The 23,010-nt window shown below is 46.4% G+C and overlaps 1 protein-coding gene across 1 annotated transcript; it reads left to right on the top strand.

The window, feature by feature from the left end:
• Window positions 1–3,663: 3,663 nt before the first annotated feature.
• Window positions 3,664–6,326, top strand: LOC133393113 (uncharacterized protein K02A2.6-like). The gene has a single exon (XM_061656574.1). The coding sequence runs from the start codon at window positions 4,053–4,055 to the stop codon at window positions 6,324–6,326; it is 2,274 nt and encodes a 757-aa protein (XP_061512558.1). The 5' UTR covers window positions 3,664–4,052.
• Window positions 6,327–23,010: the final 16,684 nt, after the last annotated feature.

Here is a 23,010-nt window from a genome sequence, read left to right as displayed (position 1 = left end):
TTTTTCAATTAGAGCGAACGGCACTGAATACGCTTTGTGAAATATGGGTGTATAGTTTGGCTTTAACACTAAATTCGCTTCAAATCCTTCTATCGCTTCTTTATGATCACCGTTTGTTAAATTCGGAAACATTTTTTTCATTTCTTCAAGCCATTTATCGGTATCAATTTGATTTAAATTAAAACTTTTTCGCCAATTAGGAAATAATATCTCTAACAAATCACGACCTAGTAGAGGATTCCCTTTGTTTTCAGTTGCGATTACTGTTATTTCTAGACTGACCGTTTTACTTTTTGTGGTTACATTTACACATAATTTTCCTAACGGTATTACACGTTATATACAGGCTCTCCCATCCAACTCCTATTCCGACACGTCCTCGTCGTGCAGAGTGGTAACATGTGTCACCACATATCCACGCTTGGGTACACGGGCTTGACCCAACCCCTTGGGCGGATGGTGGCACATGGCGAACCAGGAGGGGGGTGGGTATCCCGGAAAACTGGGTGCCTGAACGTCGGGGGGGACAACCCGACGCTAAACAAAACGGTCACGTGGGCGCGGGGCCAGTCACCCAGTCCCATGAATCAACGACTACGGAGAGCCACAGAAATTTTCGAAACGGACATCCCGATACCGACCATACGCAATGCCCCCGGACTACTCTAAAAATGGGCTCATGGAACGCACTCTAAGCAAAGCCGGAGCCTTGAAAAAACTTGATGATGCCCTAGCCACACTGGGCATGGACCTCGTAGCTTTACAAGAGATTCGGTGGCTAGGGAACGGTGTGCACAACAGGCGTGGTAAGCATTGCTACGACATATACTACAGCTGCCACGACCGCCACCGCGTGCTCGGAACGGGTTTCGCCGTAGGTCCCCGGTTGAAACCCGCAATCATGGATTTCAAGGCTATAAACGATAGGCTATGCACCCTGCGCATGCGAAGCAAATTCTTTAATATAAGCCTCATAAACGTTCACGCCCCTACCGAAGATAAAGAGGAAGAGGAGAAGGACCTTTTTTACGGCCGCCTCGCTAGAATCGTAGATGCGTGCCCCAGGCATGACCTCATAATCATCCTGGGGGACTTCAACGCAAAAGTCGGTAGGGAGCCAATGTACCGCCAATACACTGGCTGTCACAGTCTGCATGAGCACAGTAATGATAATGGTAGTAGATTGGTCCAGTTCGCCGCAGCAAACAATCTGGTTGTAGGAAGTACCAAATTTGCGCGCAAAAAAATCCACAAAATGACGTGGGCGCACCCGGATGGCGAATCCTTCAACCAGATCGACCACGTGTTAATAAGCCGCCGACGACAGTCGAGTCTGTTAAATGTCAGAACATATCGAGGAGCCAATATCGATTCCGATCACTACTTGGTTGGCTTAGTGATACGTTGTAGAATCGCCCGCCCCCGCGCCAATGGGGGCGGAGAAAACACGCAGCCTCGGCTCAACACGGACTTTCTAAGGGACATTACTGTCCAACAGGAATTCAAAGCCGCTTTAGACGAGTCTCTACTACCAGAAAACAGATACGAAACTACGATCGAGAGGTGGAACGCTCTAAAAACAAAAATAATAAACTGTGCAAGAAATATACTCCCACCACGTCGTGGCAACACCAAATCTGCCTGGTTCGACGACTAATGCAGACAAGTGACCGAACGTAAGAATACTGCATACCGAGCAATGCAGCTACGGCATAGAACGCGGGCATGCGCAGAGGAATATTCACGGCTTAGACGCGAAGAAAAACGAGTTCACCGCTCCAAGAAGCATGTTTTGGAAGAGCAAAACATGCGGGAACTCGAGCAAACCAGAGAGGCGTACGGACCAACACGAAAGTTTTACCTAGCGATAGCAGGTCACCGAAACAACGTTGTACCTAAGGTAACCTGCTGTCGCAACAAGGATGGAGATCTGGTCAGTAACCAGCCAGAGGTCCTCTCGCGGTGGGCTCAGTACTTTGATGAATTACTCAATGACCAGTTTAGCGAACAGCTAGAAGCGCCACTAGCAGATAGTGTCATGCTACTGCCACCTAGCATAGAAGAAACACGAAATGCTATCCGTCGGCTGAAAAATAACAAGGCACCCGGAACCGACGGAATTGCAGCTGAACTGGTCAAGAATGGAGGTGCACGACTAGAAAACGAAATTCATCAAATTGTTACCGAGGTGTGGAATAGCGAATCGATGCCTTGTGATTGGAATCTCGGCATCATCTACCCCGTATACAAGAAGGGTGACAGGTTGGACTGCAACAACTACAGGGGTATTACGGTGTTGAATACCGCCTATAAAATATTCCCCCTGATCCTTCAGGATCAGGAAACTATCAAAGAGGATTCCGAAACGGAAAATCAACCACTGATCAGATCTTCACCATGCGGCAGATCTTGGAGAAGATGGCTGAATACAGAAACGACACATACCATCTCTTCATGGACTTCAAAGCCGCATACGATAGCATAGCCAGGGTAAAACTGTACGACGCCATGAGCTCATTTGGAATCCCGGCCAAACTGATAAGGCTAGTTAGAATGACTATGACCAACGTCACATGCCAGGTGAGGGTGGATGGAAAACTCTCAGGACCTTTTGCTACCACCAAGGGTCTGCGCCAGGGGAACGGGCTTGCCTGTCTCCTATTCAACTTGGCGCTAGAGAGGGTCATCCGCGACTCAAGGGTGGAGCCTACGGGAACCATCTTCTATAAGTCAACCCAGATCCTGGCATACGCTGATGATATAGACATCATTGGTCTGCGGCTCTCCTATGTAGCAGAAGCCTACCAAGGGATTGAGCAGGCGGCAGAGAACCTCGGATTGCAGATAAACGAGGCAAAGACCAAACTGATGGTGGCAACATCAGCGGACCTACCAATAAATAATCCGAATCTACGTAGGCGTGATGTACAGATAGGTGAACGCACTTTTGAAGTCGTCCCAGAATTCACCTATCTTGGGTCAAAGGTCAGCAACTACAACAGTATGGAAGTTGAGTTGCGCGCAAGGATGCTGGCTGCCAACCGGTCATTCTACAGCCTGAAAAAGCAGTTCACCTCAAAGAACCTGTCGCGACGGACGAAGCTGGGACTATATAGTACCTATATAGTACCAGTACTCACATACGCCTCTGAGACATGGACACTGTCCAAATCTGACGAAGCCCTCTTAGCCGCGTTTGAGAGGAAGATGCTCAGAAGGATACTTGGCCCCGTATGTGTGGAAGGACAATGGAGGAGCCGATATAATGACGAGCTATACGAGATGTACGGCGACTCACTGTCGTACAGCGTATTAAGCTCGCCAGGCTCCGGTGGGCTGGCCATGTTGTACGCATGGAAACGGACGACCCAGCCCGTAAAGTCTTTTTAGGCCGTCCACAAGGACAGAGGAGGCGTGGTAGGCCCAAATTGAGGTGGCAAGATGGCGTGGAGGCGTCCGCCATTAAGGCCGGGATAACGGACTGGCAGACGAAGGCGCGAGACCGTGAGCGGTTTCGGACACTCCTGAGGCAGGCCAAGACCGCAAAGCGGTTGTAGCGCCGGATAAGTAAGTAAGTAAAGTATTTCACATTGACCCGATGTCGTAATAAAACGCAAATGTGTTTGTTCTAATTCGATATAGGTAAATTTTTCCTTATTTTTTTTTTATTTTTGTTGGGTGCGTACGTGCAGGGTACTCACGCGCCCTCTCTGCGAGATGTTTTCTCTCGTCGGTTGATGGGCACGAGTGTCCTAGCGAGAGACTCGTCCCGATCCGCGATCCCGATTCTTACTCGTTACACGATCGGGATGCGAGCGGCAGTCGGGATACAGCTAGCAACGAATGTGGTGTGGTGTCAGTAACAAGGCGGAAATAAATTAAGTTTATTTATTCTAGTTTATCTAATTTACGTTGTGTCGTAAACACTTATTCGGCCACATATCACACGGCAACGTAAAAGTGGCGACGAGGACAATTTACTTTAACGTGTGTTCAGTTTAACGTGTGCAAGTGTATCAAACATAGGACCACCGTGTCGCAAGCGTCGTAGGATGGAGCAAGCCGACGCAAACCAGATGGATATTTTTGCGGACGTTGACCCACGCCGATTATCCCAAAATCGTGCCAGCGTACCAGGCGTGTCTATGCCAAATTTCGCGCATCGAGAAGGAGCATCAGTAGTACCGCCGATGATAATCCAGCCGCCATCGCAGCCTACGTCGACGCCATCGCAGCCTACGTCGACGCCATCGCTAAACAATGCGTCACCAGCCATCATTAGCAGCGCGGATAGTGCAACGATGCTGCAAATGATGAATTTGCTTCAACAGCAAATGACACAGCAGCAGCAGCTGCTTAAAGATTTTCTTCACGCACGCATGCCGAGCCAATGCGCCCCACCCACCACCTTGCAGCCTGAACAAATAATTGATACTCTGTCTCACCACATTTCAGAGTTTCAATACAACAAGGAGACTGGTATAACCTTCAAAAGCTGGTTTTCACGCTATCTCGACCTGTTCCAGAAGGACGCGGCAAGGATCGACGACGCAGCCAAAGTGCGATTGCTGCTGCGCAAACTGGGACCATCCGAGCACGATCGCTACTTAAGCTTCATCATGCCGAGCCGCCCGCCGGATTTTTCACTCGAGCAGACTGTGGAAAAACTTACATGTCTGTTCGACACCCAAGAATCGCTGTTGAGCAAGCGGTTCAAATGCTTGCAGATCATGAAGACGCGGACCGAGGATCATCTCAGCTATGCGTGTCGAATTAACAAGGCGTGTGTCGAGTTCGAGCTGAAGAAGTTGAACGAGGAAGAGTTCAAGTGTTTGCTGTACGTGTGCGGGTTGAAAGACGAGATCGACGCAGACATCAGGACGCGACTGCTAGCCCGCATTGAGGATAAGGCCTGCGTGACCTTGCAACAGCTTTCTTCAGAGTGCCATCGGTTAATCAACCTGAAAAAGGATAGCGCAATGATCGAGGCACCGGTACCAGAGCGTGTTCTAGCAGTAAACACAAAAATGCATCGCGCACCACGTCAGTTCCAACCCAAGCGCGACAATCCTACTACCCCGTGTTGGTCGTGCGGAGGACTGCATTGGAGCCGCGATTGCCCGTACAAGCAACACCGATGCACAACTTGTTCCCGGACGGGCCACAAAGAAGGCTATTGCAACACCATAAGATCCCGTAAGCCCGGCAAACGCCCCTGGAAGCAGCGTAAAACACAATTAAGGATGGTGACAGTGAACGTCCAGAGTGTACAGCAACGGCGCAGATTCGTGTCACTTACGATGAATGGTACACCGGTTCGTATGCAGTTGGACACGGCTTCCGACATTACTGTGATAGATCACACAACGTGGAAGCTCATTGGCAGTCCCCAGTTAGCAGCACCATCCGTAATCGCTAGAACCGCCTCAGGTGCTAACCTATCCCTGGAAGGAGAGTTCCCGTGCACTGTCGAAGTGAATGGACAGGCAAAGCAAACCGTGATTCGCGTCTCTAAATCGCGTTTGTTACTTTTAGGTGCTGATGTTATCGACGCGTTTGCTCTATGGTCGGTTCCGATGGACAGTTTTTGCTGCCACGTTACAGGTACGTCTACCACGCCGAAGCAATGGCAAGAACGGTTCCCAACAGTCTTTCAAGGAATAGGCCTATGTAAAAAGGCAGGGGTTACCTTGACGCTGAAAGACAACTGCCGTCCAGTCTTTCGTCCAAAAAGACCCGTTGCATACGCTATGCAAGAGCCTGTAAATCTAGAGCTTGATAGGCTAGAAAAGTTGGGTATAATAACACCTGTAAAGTTTTCTGAATGGGCAGCACCGGTAGTAGTGGTTAAGAAGGCAAACGGGAAAATTCGGCTATGTGGCGATTATTCCACTGGGTTGAACGAAGCGCTAAGACCACATGATTACCCGTTACCACTTCCAGAGGACATATTTTCAAGGCTGTCCAACTGCACCATGTTCAGCAAAATCGACTTAACGGACGCCTTTCTCCAAGTCGAAATCGATCCTCAATACAGACCGCTACTTACCATAAATACGCATAGAGGCTTGTACCACTACAACCGCCTACCGCCCGGCATCAAAGTTGCTCCTGCTGCCTTCCAGCAACTTATGGATACAATCCTCGCAGGGCTTAAGGGCGTATCAGGATATCTTGACGATATCATCGTAGGAGGAAGTAGCGAACATGAGCATGACACAAATTTGGCAGAAGTATTACACAGGCTTCAAGAATATGGATTTACGATACGAGCCGATAAATGTGCTTTTAAACAGCAGAAAATCACGTACAGTATCGGACATTAAGATAGGACCCTTTTTTTTCAATGCACCGTGCACTTGTTTTGCCACGTTACTTGTGTTTGTGTGTGTGTATGTGTGTGTGTGTGTGTGTGTGTGTGTGTGTGTGTGTGTGTGTGAGTGTGTGTGTGTATATGTGTGTGTGTGTGTGTGTATGTGTGTGTGTGTGTAGTAGTAGAAAGAGAGTGTGCTTTTTAATGTGTATTAGCAAGTGCGCGGGTTTGTGTCTGAAAAACATAGCTTGCCATGATGTCATATTGCGTTGAAATTATTCTTATTATGTGTGTTATCATGTGAAACATCGTGCGTTTACACTTGGATAAAAACTAAAGTTTGCATCGTCAGCAGCGCTTGTTCCTCGGACGAAAACGCAGGTGTGCTGTTTCATGAATGTGAATGCGACACCGGTGCGAAATGGACACGCGCACAATAGCAATGAACTCGGCATTCTCTCACAGGTGTTTCTCCAGTGCACGCCATTGAAAGGCCTGCGTGCATCTCTGCGTTGCACGTTGTGTGCGAATGGTAAACTTTGTGCGTGCATTGAGCTGGCGCGCAGTTATTCTTTTCCATGGGCGTTTTGTTTCATGAGCGCGGCAGTATTCTTTTCTCGATTTTGAAGGGAAGACGCTTACTCGCGTACTCGTTGATAGTTTTATCCATGCGATGTTTTCGCTGCTCGACAACGATGTAATTCATCGCGTATAGAAGTAGAACGCAGGCAGAGCACGGGATCAGCCGTGTCCAAGTTTTTAACCAGCGCGTTCTTGACGGTCCAAGCAAGCAATGTTAGTAACAATGGGTCGAGGTAAACGTTGTACCGATTATCAGCGCCATATGTAAAAGCGAATGGCGGCTGCTGGCATTAAGCGCAAAACGATCGAGTTCGTAATGGAACGATCGCGCACTTTTGTGGCATACGCGCTTCGGACAACCGAAACGTGCTTAGACAACCGAAACGCGCTTGGACAACCGAAACGCGCAAGTCAACCGGACGTTCTCAGAAGACCACGGCGAAAGAAGACCGTAAAATTGTTAATATATCAAAAACACACTGATCGCGAGGGCGGAGGTCCTGCTTATCACACCAAAAACCTAACCCAAAACACAAAAAAACTACTTACAAATCTATTCGAAACGACCTACTTGTGAAACAAACACACACATCAATACACATTCAAACATACATCCACACACACACACACACATGCACACATACACACACACATACACACATACACACATACACACATACACACACACACAAACACAAACACATACAAACCACACATAAACTTGGCCCAACGGGTGCACGGTGCGTTAAAAAACCAATGCCCTATCTTTCTGTCCGATACTGTACCTTGGACACGTGATCGATAGCCACGGACTACGACCAGATCCGTCAAAAATCGAGCTTATAAAGAAGCTCCCTGAACCGAAAGACATATCCGGTGTGAGATCATTTCTGGGAGCAATTAATTATTACGGGAAGTTCATCCAGAATATGAGGAAGCTGCGATATCCGTTAGACAATTTGCTTAAGGCAAATAATTCATTCTGCTGGACGCCAGAATGCAAAAAGTCGTTTGCAACGTTCAAGTCTCTCCTATCGTCCGACCTACTTCTAACGCACTATGATCCACGGCAGAAGATAATCGTTTCTGCAGACGCTTCGTCCATCGGCCTTGGCGCAACGATTAGCCACGTGTATCCTGGAGGTGCAATGCGCGTAATTCAACATGCTTCCCGCGCCCTCAGTGAAGCAGAGCGTCATTACAGCCAAATCGATCGCGAAGGCTTGGCTATCATCTTCGCTGTAAAAAAGTTTCATAAAATGATCTTCGGCAGGCGTTTTGTTCTTCAAACGGACCATCGACCTCTTCTTCATATTTTCGGCTCGAAGAAGGGTATCCCGACCGTCACCGCAAACCGTTTGCAGCGTTTCGCACTCACTCTTCTAGCGTATGATTTCAGCATAGAGTATGTACGCACCGATGACTTCGGAAACGCTGACTTGCTTTCGCGCCTGATCAACACACAAGCCAAACCTGAAGAAGACACCGTGATCGCATGCATAGAAACAGACATCAAAGCAATGGTGGTAAGTGCGCTTCATAACACTCCACTTCATTTTGCAGACCTTATCAGAGAAACACGGAAAGACCCCCTACTGCAAAAGCTCGTGCATTACATACGTGAAGGATGGCCCAGTAATGCAACCTACACAGGGGAATTGTCTCGGTTCTTTGCACGTAAGGATGCTTTATCAACCGTTGATGGTTGTATTTTGTTCGGGGAGAGGGTGGTGATTCCTCGAGTTCTACAACAGCAATGTCTGCAACAAATACACCACGGTCATCCTGGCATACAACGGATGAAAGCATTGGCCAGAAGCTACCTTTATTGGCCATCCTTGGACGCTGACATCACAGAATGGGTCAAAACATGTAACGCGTGCCAAGCAGTTGCACGATCACCCCCTCACTCAAGCCCCGTTCCTTGGCCAAAAGCTGCAGGTCCATGGCAGCGCATTCATGTGGACTATGCTGGTCCACTAGATGGAGATTTCTACCTCATCGTAGTAGATTCGTTCACGAAATGGCCTGAAGTATTTCGAACGAGCAGCACTACATCCGCAGCAACCATCGGCATCTTACGCGGAATATTCGCCCGGTTCGGTGTTCCAACCACTCTAGTATCTGATAACGGTACGCAGTTTACGAGCGAAGATTTTAAGTTTTTTTGCTTCCAGAACGGCATCGAGCACATAACGACGGCACCCTATCATCCGCAGTCTAACGGGCAGGCTGAAAGGTTCGTTGATACTTTCAAGCGGACCGTTAAGAAAATATCAGCCGATGGGAGAACGATGCAAGAGGCGCTGGATGCATTCCTACTGTCCTACCGAAGTACTCCGAGCTCCGTGTTAGAAGGGCTAAAATCACCAGCGGAGATAATGTTTGGCAGACCAATGCGTACAACCTTAGACCTATTACGTCCACCACTCGCAGGAGGGTTAACAGACAGTCCAGTAGCAGCTAAACGCAGGGAATTTCGCTCGTCCGACCTGGTATATGTTAAGTGTTATTCTCGCAACGGTTGGAGTTGGACAGCTGGGACCATTGTTAGCCGCATTGGAAACGTAATGTACACCGTTAGGACAGTCAATAGAAAGACCATAAGAAGCCATGTGAACCAGCTGCGCGAGCGCCGTGAACGTCATCATCATCGTCATCGTGAATCATCGGAGTCTGACGGTTTACCGCTAGATATTCTTTTGGATTCCTACCACCTTACTCCGCAACCGACGACATCAACAGCCGAACCATCATCAGCATCGCTACAGCATACTACATCTACACACACGAGCGTATCGTCTGCATCACACCCACAAACGTCAGCAGTCATCGATCCGCGTACGGCCTCAAACGCGGAACCGCTGCATCCAACGAATTTCCCAATTCCGGTACAAGCTCCAACCCGAGAACCACGTCGCTCTTCTAGGCATAGAAGACCACCCAGTAGGTTCGACCCGTACAGACGTTTTTAAAAGAGGGGAGATGTTGGGTGCGTACGTGCAGGGTACTCACGCGCCCTCTCTGCGAGATGTTTTCTCTCGTCGGTTGATGGGCACGAGTGTCCTAGCGAGAGACTCGTCCCGATCCGCGATCCCGATTCTTACTCGTTACACGATCGGGATGCGAGCGGCAGTCGGGATACAGCTAGCAACGAATGTGGTGTGGTGTCAGTAACAAGGCGGAAATAAATTAAGTTTATTTATTCTAGTTTATCTAATTTACGTTGTGTCGTAAACACTTATTCGGCCACATATCACACGGCAACGTAAACATTTTATTTTATTTTTTTTTATTTTATTAATTGCTCGGCCACGTTGGGTTACAGCAATAGTGCTTACTGACTATAGTATGCAATTATTCACGAAGGAGTTGGAAGGAGTTTATGGTACTGAAAAGGAGCGAAGACGGGATCGGTAGACAGGATAGGATATGTTGAAATCGAACAGATCAGAAGTACTATTAAAAGACGACATAGCTCTTACAAAAGGCTCATTGCGAGCAAAACGTGTACGACATATAGGTAACTGGAGACGAAAACGATTACGTAAGGTGCGACAAGGTGCATACAAATGTAAGCGCGACAGAAGTGAAGGGGTATCAATCGTATTGAGCAATATGCCAGCGACGAAAGAAGCCTGAGCGACCGAGAAGCGGTGCTCCAACTTGGCAAGGCCTAATAGAGTCCATCTATCGTCATACGAAGGAAGCGGAATAGAGTGATGACCCAGCGACCTACGAAATACGATCCTTGTAAAACGTCTCTGGATCCTCTCAATCCTTTGGAGCAGAGATAGTTGGACAGGAGACCAGATGACACAGGCATATTCCAGTACGGAATGGACCCAACAACAATAAAGGGACTTAAGACAAAAGGGATCACGAATTTCAGTGGACATGCGACAAATATAACCAAGACTTTTTGTTGACATAGTCCATTGTTGATGACATAGTCCGTGTGCTCCTTGAAAGAAAGACTCGGATCAAAGAAGACGCCAAGATCCTTAGACAAGGACGCACGGGGAATAGGGGCATCACAGACACTATAAGCATGAGTTATACTTGTAGAAGATCGGAAGAAAGACAAGACGGAACATTTTTCAGGACACAGGACTAAACCGTTAGAAGCACACCATGTAGAGAATTTACAGAGCCAGGATTGAAGGACTAGACAATCAGCTGTAGAAGATACAGGAAGAAAAATTTTAACGTCATCCGCATATAGCAAGAAGCCGTTAGGAGGAAGGATCGAATTACAGTCATTGAGGAAGAGAATGAACAGTAAGGGACTAAGGACACTACCTTGTGGGACACCCGAAGAACTAAGAAAACATTCAGAGAATGAGCCACAGATTTTAACTGCATAAGAACGATTCTCAAGATAGGAGTTGAACCACGGCAATATAGAGCCACCGAAACCTAGTTTTTGAAGCTTAGCAACAAGTAATGATAGAGGTATACTGTCAAATGCCGCTTTGAAATCGGTATAGATAGTGTCTACTTGCTTACCACTAGACAGATAGTGATATAGAGAAGACAAAAAACACATAAGGTTGGTGGACACTGAGCGATTGGGCATAAAGCCGTGTTGTTCCGTAGAAATATAATTTTTTACACAAGGCATTACAGATAAATGGACAATTGACTCGAGGATTTTAGAACACGCACAAATAATAGAAATGCCTCTGTAGTTTGATGCTAGTGTGCGGTCACCTTTCTTATAAATGGGAACAAGCCAAGCTAGTTTCCATTGACTAGGAAAAATCCCTACACTAAGCGAGCGAGAAAAAAGACGAGTGAGAATAGGAGTGAGGGTATTGCCACATTTTTTCAAAACACAGGCAGGGATGCCATCGGGGCCTGGTGAAAACGAAGTTTTAAGTTTGGATAAAGCGGATTTTACTAGGCTTTCACTTACAACGACTGAATTACATGATATCACATCAGAGGGCGTGTAAGACAAGCCTACGTCCAAAGGAACCTTAAAAGTACTAGGATCGACAAATACACTAGAGAAATGTTTGGCAAATAGGTTACATATATCAGGATTGGACGTAGCAGAGGACAGATCAAGAAACAGGGTGGATGGAAGGCTAGCAGAGCCTCGCCGAGAGTTCGCAAAACGAAAGAATGACCCAGGATCAATAGTGAAGCGCATTTGAAGACGCCGAACGTAGCGACGATACAGATGGCGATTAAGAAGACGATAAGCCGCATATTTATATACACAAAGATTGTGTAAAGTATTATTTAAACGGTAGGCGCGTTGAGCGCGGTTTTTGTCCGATTTTAATAGACGTAAAGCTCTGTTCGACCACTTAGGATTAGGAGCGGGTTTGAGGAGAGGACAGCAGGAAGGGAAGGCGGAAGTGATTACATTAGTAAACGCTGCTACAGCTTGATTTATGTCACAGTCAGCATCAATAAAGGACCAATCGGTATCGGCTAATATACGATGAAGCTTTTGGTAGTCCAATTTCCTAAAATTGAACATACGAGCCGTAGGTATTCGTTGGGAGGATGCAGGGCGAGAGTGCGTAAGGAGCACGCTTGTCTCAAGAGCAGGATGATGATTGTCTAGCGCGACGAGTGGAACAGGTGAAGCTATGACGGGGGAGCAGCACTCCAATAAGGCAGCATTGGCAAATAGAAGATCTAATTGTCTTCCGCGTATATTTTTTATGCCGGATAATTGCAGCAAACCGTTTACCGACATTCCATCAAGCAGAGAAACATTTTCACGAGATACACCAGTAGGAATGAACTGATTAACGCACGATGCCGACGGTTGCCAGGAGAGTGATGGTGAATTAAAATCACCAAGTAACACCATAAGATCATTTGGTTTAAGTTTGCCAGCAACGAAACTAACACTCTCATGTAAAACGTCAAGGACTACTTCGGAAGAACGCAAATCGGGTGGGATGTAAACGGCGCCGATATAGATTGCAAGGTTTTGAAGCTTAACAATTGTCCAAACAGACTCCAGCGAGTCGAACGGCAGTGATAAAGTTGACGTGTTCAGCACGGAAGAGCAGGCAATGAGTACACCACCACCACGGCAATCCTTATACACACCTTCCGGTATGACTGTATTACACGCACCACAGTCTATCTCAAACGCAACGTCTTTCTCATTAACTTTTAGTACGCACACTTCTGGACTACTTATCGCGTTATCATCGAATATGCGTGTTAGTGACACATCCCTATATTCCGATCGCAAACTATGCACGTTAGTATGTCGGCAACACGACGACACATGACCATACTTCTTACAAGTGAAACACTGCCACATACGCGCAGGACATGTCTGTGGATTATGCGCTCTTCCACATCTGTAACACTTGCTCTCCTGCTTATGCGCACTGCTCTGTTGATGTATAGGTGTACTGCTTCCTCAGTAGTAGTGCACTTTCGGACCAACGCTTCGTTTTGGCGCACACTTTATCACCGCCATCTCCCTCGGTTTCTCCTTCGCTGCAAACGTTTCGTTTTGTTCATCTGCAGCTTCCCACGTTCTGGCGATATTTTCTGCACTCTCGAATGTTAAATCCGACTCTCGTAGAAGACGTTGATCTCGCTCCCAGCTACCAGTTGATCTCGCAAGCATTGTGCTAAACAGCACGTGAATTTACACGATTGTGCGAGTGCTTTTAGTTCAACGATGTACTCTGCAACCGACCGATCTTTTTGCAGACAGTTTCTGAAGTTAAACCGTTCCGCTACTACGTTGACTTTCTGTTCCAGTTGCTCTTGTAGCTTAATGCACAGCTTCTCATAGTTCACCGTTTTTGGCTGTTCAGGCAACACCAGCTTTGATATGAGGCTATACAGCGACGCTCCACCCAAGGTCAGCAACATAATTGTCTTCTTCGATGGTTCCACCTCGTTTACTTGGAGAAAAATATCCATACGTTCCAAGTACTCCCTGATGCTCTCGCCCATGACAAATGGTTCAATTTCACCGATTAACGACATGACTTTAGACTTGTGTAATTTGACTTTTTCGGTAGCTTTATCCTCGTCGCCAACTATTATAGAGTTGCGTATTGCTTAATCGAGTACTGTTTTATGACTGACGATTTATTCCTATCCTTACATATACATAGATATACTTATCTCTAACGCTTACACTATACGCTTACGCTATACCTATACTTAGACACTACAACGCTCAGAGCAAAAATTCTCCCATCTTTGCAACGGTGGAAGCATTCAGCTATGGAGGGCTGGAGGAGTGCGAGTGTGTGTCTCATGCACACAGCGAAATTTTGGTCAACACCTGGATGGTGGGAGCGTTTGGCAATGGGATAGAGTAGTGGAGTGCGAGTGTGTCGCATGATTCCTTCAAAACTTGGGCAAGGGGTAGCGAGAGGCATTAACTTGAGTTACTTTTTGCCAAGATTGCCTGTTGTTTCATGGAATACTACTATTCAAAGTGCAATTAACGATTTGTTAGAACGGGTGAAGATGATTCCATGATAAACCCATGAATTTGTCAATTTTGTAAATGCAACCTGTTGACGCCGTCAACCGTCAATTCGGATGCAAAAGCCTCCTTGTACCGATCACTCTATGGAGGGCGCTGCCGGTCGCTTCGAAATCAATAAGCGAAAGGCCATGAGAGTGACAAAATGCTGAAAAAAATTTCAAAACGTGAGCTTTTGTCACTTTTTTGAGCTTTTGTCAAAATTTTGTAACCTGGAGTAGCTAGGAAATAAAGTTGACAAAAGTTGACAAAAAGTGACAAAATTTGACGTTCGCGAAAAAGCGTAAACAAACAACTATTTGGCACAGGTGTGACCCATTGCTACGATAAAAGTGCTAAAATGCATGTTTCTAATTGATTTACGTACCTATTTCGTGCTTCTTAAAGAAAATATCAATGATTTTCAGATGTTGGAGCTTTTTGTCGTTCTTGTGTATGTTTTTGGCGCGGGCACGAGAAGAGCTCTTTTTTGCAGTTGATTAGCAATTTTGACAAAGTTGAAAATTTTTTCAACATTTTGTCTCCTCCGTGGCTACGCGCTAAATCGGTTTTGGCGCAATACTAGAAGCTACAGATCCCCACGAATGGCGCTGAGTACCCACGAAATACAACGTCGCGGACGAAGGGACCAAATGGTCAAAACTTGGTCACCATCTCACAAGCAGCGACTGGTTTACAGGACCATCCTTTCTTAGCCAACCAGAGTCGGAATGGCCTAAACTGACCATGAGCGAGCGAACAACAAACGAGTAGCTTCGAAAAACTGTTTGCAATCATGTCGTCAAGGTGCCGGTGTTCGAAGCGGAACGATTCTCGCGATGGTTAAAACTACAAAACGCTATGGGATACGTGTGGCGTTTCATCAACAACTGCAAGTTGCCCAAAAGACAAAAGGATAGACGATCGTTCGGTACCCTAAGCATCGCAGAACTACAGCAGGCGGAGAGCAGTATATTGCGAGAGGTGCAACAGATGGCGTACCCGGAAGAATACCACATCCTTCATAAAGCCAGAGACAACGCCGAGCCCACACTTTTCGTTCATCGCTCTAGTCCGCTGCGCAAAAGAAGCCCCTACATAGATGGAGATGGTGTCCTTAGGGTCAAAGGTAGAATCGACGCGTGCTCATTCATTAGCGAAGATACAAAACGTCCGGTGATCCTGCCCAAAGCTAACTTCGTCACGGACCTCAGATGTTCACTCACTCTCTCCGCTTGGTGACTTACAGACGTGGTTTTGATAGCTCCTGCTTATCCTAGTGTTTTAACGCGGCTTGATTAATCGTCCTGTGGCTGGTTGATACTTTATCACTTGTGACTTTTGCACACCTTTGCATCGATTGTTGTATTGAGATCTGTTGCTGATCATTTGTGCTGTGCATCGTTGTGTGCCTGCTTTCCAGTGTATCATAATGACTATCTGTGCAATTTGCTCTACGGCAATTAATCCAAATAGTGAACCATTACATTTGTCGTGTTCGGGGGTGTGTGGCCGTTTATTCCATGCTCACTGTGCCTGTGTCTCGGAATCCACGTTAAGTGAATTGTGGGCAGATTGTGGGCTGTGCTGGTTGTGCAAATAATGTGACGCCTTGCGTAAATCGAAAAAGCCTGTATTGTTTCCCGCAATTGAGGCCGCCTTGGTTAATTCAATGGATGGCATTTTCTCGTCTCTATGAAACGCCATTAACTCGATAAGAGCGGATCCGCTTCTCCGTCTTAAGCAGGATCTATTTAGTGAGAGTGCCTCGTTTGATTCCGCATATGTTAAGAGAGACGTACGGTTCCCTCTCCGAACATCACTACCCCTCGATCTACCATCTCGTCACCTCCCTCCGGCTCCCTGGCCGGCAGCGGCTCCTGCGCCTGCAATGCAGCAAGGAACGGGATCGGGAAGTACATATGATCCAGTATTTGTGGCTCCAAGGCCACAGTCATTATCATGGATTTTTATGTCGCGCTTCGACACATCTGTTACGGATAAGCATGTCATTACCATGGTTACAAATAGACTTGCGCTTGCTCCATCTGACGTTGTGGTGCGTCGTCTCGTGAAACTTGGCACCAACGTCGAAACGATGTCATTCGTATCGTATATACTGACGACAATATTATCACCAACGCTTTAATTAATACTCCTAATGATGTCATCGACCTTAGTTTAACTAATATATCGCAAGAATCTGTTCTAAATTAGCTCAAAGCAGTCAAGCCCAAAGCTAGTCCTGGCCCAGATGGTATTCCTGCCATCATTCTTAGCCGATGCTGTGAGTCCATTGCGCCGATCTTCACCAAAATTTTTAATTTTTCACTGCAACAAGGAGAATTCCCCTCTATTTGGAAGAGTTCATGGATTGTCCCCATATTTAAAAAAGGTGACAAGGAAGATACACCCAACTATAGAGGCATAACATCACTCAGTGCTGGAGCCAAAGTTTTTGAGAAAGTGATCCAAACAAGTTTACTCACGGCTTCATATCACTATATTAGCCCTCAACAACACGGTTTCGTTCCAAAGCGGTCGACGATTACTAACCTTGTTGACTTTACATCACAATGTCTCCGTAACATGGATAGCAGGATACAAACAGATGCAGTTTATATGGATTTAAAGGCTGCTTTTGATAGCATCGATCACAACATCCTTTTAGCCAAGATGAATAAGTTGGGACTTGGGCGAAATTTAATATGCTGGTTAGAATCGTACCTTGTCAATCGATCGTATGCTGTATCTTTCTCACGGTGCCATTCAAGGTCTTTCATTGCATCATCTGGTGTGTCACAAAGTAGCAACCTGGGTCCACTTCTGTTCGTACTGTTCATCAACGACCTATCGTATGTAGTACCAGCAGCGAATCATTTAATGTATGCAGATGACATTAAAATCTACATGACGATAAAAAACGACACAGACCACTCCGAGCTACAACAATACGACAAAACGACTCCAGTGGAAGAAAAATAAAATAGTTAGTAGCAAAAGGAGAAATTTTGTGCAAGAGATTATTACTTCCGATTAATCCGAAAGTATTTAGATCCGTTCCACACAAGCTCTGTACTCCCTTCGAGACCCTACCCAAGGCAATCTTGACTGAACAATACTTGGCGAGAAGGCGTGGTCACCATCCTCTCCTTTACTACCGGGCTCGTTCCCTCGTGTCAACTGACCAAGGTGTTCGACATTGGCAGGATTCCCCTTCCGTTCGCATAGGCCCCCGCAAGCTTGGGGCAACTAGCTGGAAGGCAGCCGTGAGGCGCGAATCTCTGTCGGTGAAGACGCTGCGGGAGGGAGGCACTTGGTGCAAGACCGTGGTCGGCGGGTCCGCTTCGTCCATCCGCTTCGACAGCACGGGAAGGCAGCGGGCATATATTTGCCGCACGGAAGCCGACGGCATCGCCAGGACCAGTCACCTTCGCAACTGGTCGGTGCACGACGGAGGCCGGGCGACATTGGTGGCTCCAGAGAGGACTAGCAACCGCTAGATTCTACATCGTGAGGCGTACAGATACGGACTGTATCAAAGCGCAAGGGTGCTTCGAGGAAGTGCTTCCATCGGACCGGTGGAGGTTCGAGCAGGTTTTCCGGAAGGCGGAAGAACGCGCCAAGTGATCGCGTTATCTGGCCTGCGGACAAGTACCATCGCGTGAACCGACTGGTGGCAACTCGGCAGCAACAGGCAGCGACGTGAGACGATTGGCTCAATCTGGTTCAGCAGATAGGGGAAGAGGAGAGAAGACCAGAGCGACGAATCGCAGCCACTGATATGGAGACGAGAGGGAAGAGTTCGGGAAAGCTCTTTGTAGTAAACCCGAACGGGGCGTGCAGGTTATGCACGAGGAAAGAAGAATTGGACTAAATGGTGCAGTGTGATGACTGCGACACCTGGTTCCACTTGGGCTGTGCAAAGCTATCCAAGCCACCGACGGAAAGCGAGCCATTTTTGTGTGTTGAATGCGATAAGCGCCCCATGGAAGAAGTTCCGGAACCTTCGAAGACAAACGAGCCGGTAGCGGGAACGAAGATAGCGCCCGAGCAATCGCTAATATTGCAGCTTGTGGAAGCATTGAAAATGCTGCAGGGTGAGCCAAAAACCACCACCACGCCAGCTGTAAAAAAGACGAACTGGTCGAACTTCCTGTGTTCGACGGAAGGCCGAGAGATTGGCCGTTCTTTAAACAAACCCTGACGGAAACTACCAAACAAGGTAGATTTACTGAGCTGGAGAATCTCCACAGAATCCAACGATATGTGCCAGGCGAAGCCGCGAAATGCATAAGACCACTGTTACTCGATTCGAAAAATGTGGCTGCGATAATCGATAGGCTAGAAGAAAGCTTCGGTAGACCTGAACTGGTGTACAGGGAATTGTTGAAGGATGTTGTTAATAATTATTAACGTTAGATTCGATCTGTCGGTGTTATCTACCGTGATTCCCGACAGAGCGCGGTACAAACGCGTAGTGTGGGAAGCATCCAATACCGACCCTAGCCGCAAAATTGAAGATTTCGGACGTCGTGTGGACGTCGTGTGGACGTCCACCTGACGTCCACACGACGTCCGGTTTAAGAGGTTACTCGACCAAGCGAACTTTTTTAGACGGGTTTTATGGCAAAAATTGTGGCGGATTTCCCAGGGTTGTTGTATCGAATAGCAGCCACAAAAAAAAAATTATGGATGGCAAGAAAAAAAAATCTTGCCCTCCCCCTTACTCCTTCCTGGTCGGTAGTTGCGATCACACCAGCTGTTCATATGATAGTGGTGGGAGTGATATCGCTTATCTGCTGTCTTTATCCGTTCTACCAGATCATATACGTTTTCAGTGTCGTCACTTCTCCACCTCCTTCGTTTTCCCAGCGGTTATTGGCGAATGCTTGACCTTGTGTGAGCGCGCTTGACTTGTGGTTATTGTTTTTTTCCTTCCCGTTTTTTTGGCTGCTGATGCATTGCGCGTTGGCTATAGCCCCGTCGTTCGAATCTGGATTTGATCAACGCGCAAGTTGTCGTGTGGATGGAATCGATTTACCGTTCGAGCTATTTGCCGGATCGATTGAATGCATGCTTCGTACTGGTTTTATGTTATTTGTTAGTGCAGTTAGTTGCAATTGTGCAAAAAAAAAATAATTCAAACAAAAGATCTTTCAATGCACTAGTCCGCTCATGTTAAGCCAACCAATGCTTAGTTAAAGTCAACGGAAGGTCAAATATTAAAATGAGGGATATCATTGAACACATATTGTCTTTCCATTATTTTTTTCTTTAATAATTTACAAACCCTCCAATCTTCTCCCACCCCTCCCTCCCTCCCTCTCTCCATCCGACCGGAAATAAGGTTAGGATTTACCCACCATAGTGTACCCTTTTAATTCTAATTACCGGGGTCTACTGTTCGGAAGAGAAAAAGGAACGTCTCCCCCGCCTCTCGCTCGATACTGTTATTGAGGAGCGACCCGCCCCGGCATGGCTGACGCATGCATCGCTCGCGTTGCCTGGCTTGCTCCTTCTCTCGCCTTTTTTGGAGACGCATCATCGTTGCGGATGGTGCTGCGCGGCCATGTCGCTGCCTGGAGGATGGCATAGAAAGTTGTGTTCTAGCCCGTCGATGTCCTGGCGATTGACGCAGGATGCGTAAGTGGCGTGTATGCTGCATGCATAGTCGATAGCGCTGCGGCTGCGCTCGGGGATTGGCTGTGGCGACCGGCCCCCGGGAGCCTCAAATGCCGGTGATGCAGCCGTACCTTTCACGCGCCAAACTGCTCTACGCGTACCCGCATTCTATGTATGACTTGGTTTGTTTCAGCTGACCCTCGGTGTCGTGCTACCCTAACACAACACAACAACGTGACCGTCCTGCGTTCAAGCCTCGTTTCATCCTAGTGACCCAGGACTGCCTATCTCGCTAGGGGTAAACCAAATAGTAACAGGTCACGTCAACTCACACGACTTAGCAACATGCTCGCCATGAGTTCAAGCCTCGTATGGACCGTCTCTCGTAGCAACGGCTAACTATCCGGCATGACCGCGTAGGTCGTTGCGCCAAGAAGAAGAAAGGAGTGGCTGACGCAGACAGAAAAGCAATGGTTACTGTGTCAAATAAGAAAAAGATGAAGAAGCTTTGTACGATCCGCAGCTCATAAGATTCGTCCATCGTCGCTTCGGAACAGTAAACGCTACTCCCCGTTTTCATCTTGTCATCTCACCTCTTCGACTATCACCCTTCCTGCTCCTCCGCTTCCTTCCGGTCTTGTTAGCTTCCCATTTATTTACTCCCTTTCTCCTTCTTTCCTTCCCATTCCTTTTCTTTCGTAATGCTGTTCAATAATGCTAGCATAGTTTAGAATAACAAATGTAAACTGTATTTGCCGTAAGCCTTAAGGCAAACAATAGTGAAGTGCGGGCGGATTAACCAGTACACAAACTAAGCGGCCGCGTGAGGTCCCGAGGAAAGGATCCTTCGTAATCCTTTTTTTGTCGAAACCATCCGTAAACGATCCAGTTCATTTGTTTCGACTCGAACTCGTTGCACCCACGGGTCGAATTGACGCCTGCCGAACTATCTAGCGCACTCGCTGACCACATACCAGCGCTCCATGGAACCACTTGGTCGATTGCAGCCCGTGGCCGATAAGACCCCGATAAGATGGCTCCCTGCCATCTCCCTGCTCTCTTTGTTGTACAGGTTATTTCGCCATCCCCCACGTATCGAGGCCGCGTTCAGCATTGCAAGCTCATAGCCTCCCGTACACATTTTCTTCTTCTTCTTTGACGTAACGAACAATGCTGTAGACAGGGCTGAAACGACTTCTTAACCTTACTAAAATCACGCTATCGGATAGTCGGTTCTTGCTATCTGGGGAATGGTCCGGATAAGAATCGATCTCGTCCGGTCTCGTAGGAACCGGTCTCATCACAGCATGCGTTCAATGAGTCGGGGCGCTGGTTGAAGAGAGCACCAGAGTGACGATGAAAAGATTGCAGCAGATTGCCGTTTGGTTTAAAGGGTATACAACATGCGGCATTTAATTGTTGCTCGACCGCATAAAAAGTTTACCAAAATATGTCCCTTATCTACAAACATCATAATACTGTGTTTGTGGTTGTGTTAGTCACAAAACGCTTTAGGTGCAGTGTGGCACATAAACGTGCACGAATTGGTACATCATTTGGTGTGCCAGAGCCATTGCATCTAACAATTTACCCTTTAAATAACTTAACTTCCTTTAACGCATTAAGAGGATTCGCAGCCAATGTCACACACGGGAAAAAAAGGACAAAGAAAACTCCCTCACGTGCGAGAAAGAGCAGCAACAACTACAGATTTGCGCCAATAACTTGGTGAGAAAGCGACGGAACATCATCGCCTGTGAGCGAGAGTGAAACAGAAGTCATAACCATAATCTTCCCACCCATAATCAACAACCATAATTCGTGTGTGTGTGTTCGCCCCATACAAATGGCATAATTTTTATTTTCGCTTGGTCGAAAATCGCGGCGAAAACCTGATTTTGCGGCTGGGGGATCGAGCCGAATATTCCCGATCGCTCAAAAGCTCCCGAACAGCGTGGCTAAGGCAATGACCGAAGGCCACTCTTTCGCGGTAGCCTGAGTCAAGCGATTGATTTTTAGCGTCGCAATAATAAAATAATATAAGACTGCTTAAGAAAACGCTTGTTATTTAATACTTAATACTACTACGGGCGAAAGAAAGAGTGCTGTTGCAATAGTTTGCAACATTCTAAAAATCAATTGACGAATTAAAAGTTCCTTTTACTTAAAACAGTTTCTCTTTCAACAATCTCACCCGTTGCCAGCTTAGAAAAGTTCCTGAGGTAGGGTAAATGTACCAATAGTGGTGCAATTTGTGGTGGTACAGATGTATTTTAATGGATTTAAAGTGTCAGAAACGACAATTTCTGAATATTTCAACACATAACAGTTGGAATTTGTTTTATCTTCGCAATCACAATCATTTTTACCATGAAACACATTGAATTTACGAAAAAATACATATTTTTGTGATTGCTTCGTTGTACCTACAATGGTGGTATGGTTCCTATAGTCGTCGTATTGTGTTCCTATAGTGGTGGTAAACAAAGATGCCTCAAAACAGTGTATAATATCAATATAACTTAGTTTTGAAGCTGTTTTCGTATGAATGGCATGGATTACTGCCATAATAATGATATCTTTCATAATTTGATCGTAAAAAAATGTATGAATTTGGTTGATGAAAATATTGACTGAATTACTGAATAACACCTGTCGTTAACCCATACTCAGAAGAGTTTGCTTGATTTGAAGTCTATTTTTCACTCAGCCAATTAAGCGAATTTTGGCCTTTGTTTGATAAATTACTTACAAAAAACTAATTTTTGTTGCTTATTTTAATGAAAACAGTACGACATGTCAAAAATGTCGTCGAAAAAAATCTAAAATTAGCTGTTTTTATTGATTTTAAAACTAGGACCACTATAGGAACATGCCTGTTTGGTGTACCTATAATGGCACTATCGTAAAAAACATTTAAAAATACTTAAATATGGTCAAAAGCCAATGAATTTGAATAAAACAATATCATTTGATAACAATTATGTTAAAAAATTAATAATTGCGTTGTTATGTGGTC

The sequence above is a fragment of the Anopheles gambiae genome, chromosome 3 (assembly GCF_943734735.2).
Source record: "Anopheles gambiae chromosome 3, idAnoGambNW_F1_1, whole genome shotgun sequence".
NCBI classification, from domain to species: domain Eukaryota; kingdom Metazoa; phylum Arthropoda; class Insecta; order Diptera; family Culicidae; genus Anopheles; species Anopheles gambiae.
This window is presented reverse-complemented; position numbering and strand designations above follow the sequence as displayed.

Coding starts and splice junctions, on each gene's coding strand:
- LOC133393113 (XM_061656574.1), top strand. CDS start 4,053: ATGGAGCAAGCCGACGCAAACCAGATGGATATTTTTGCGGACGTTGAC.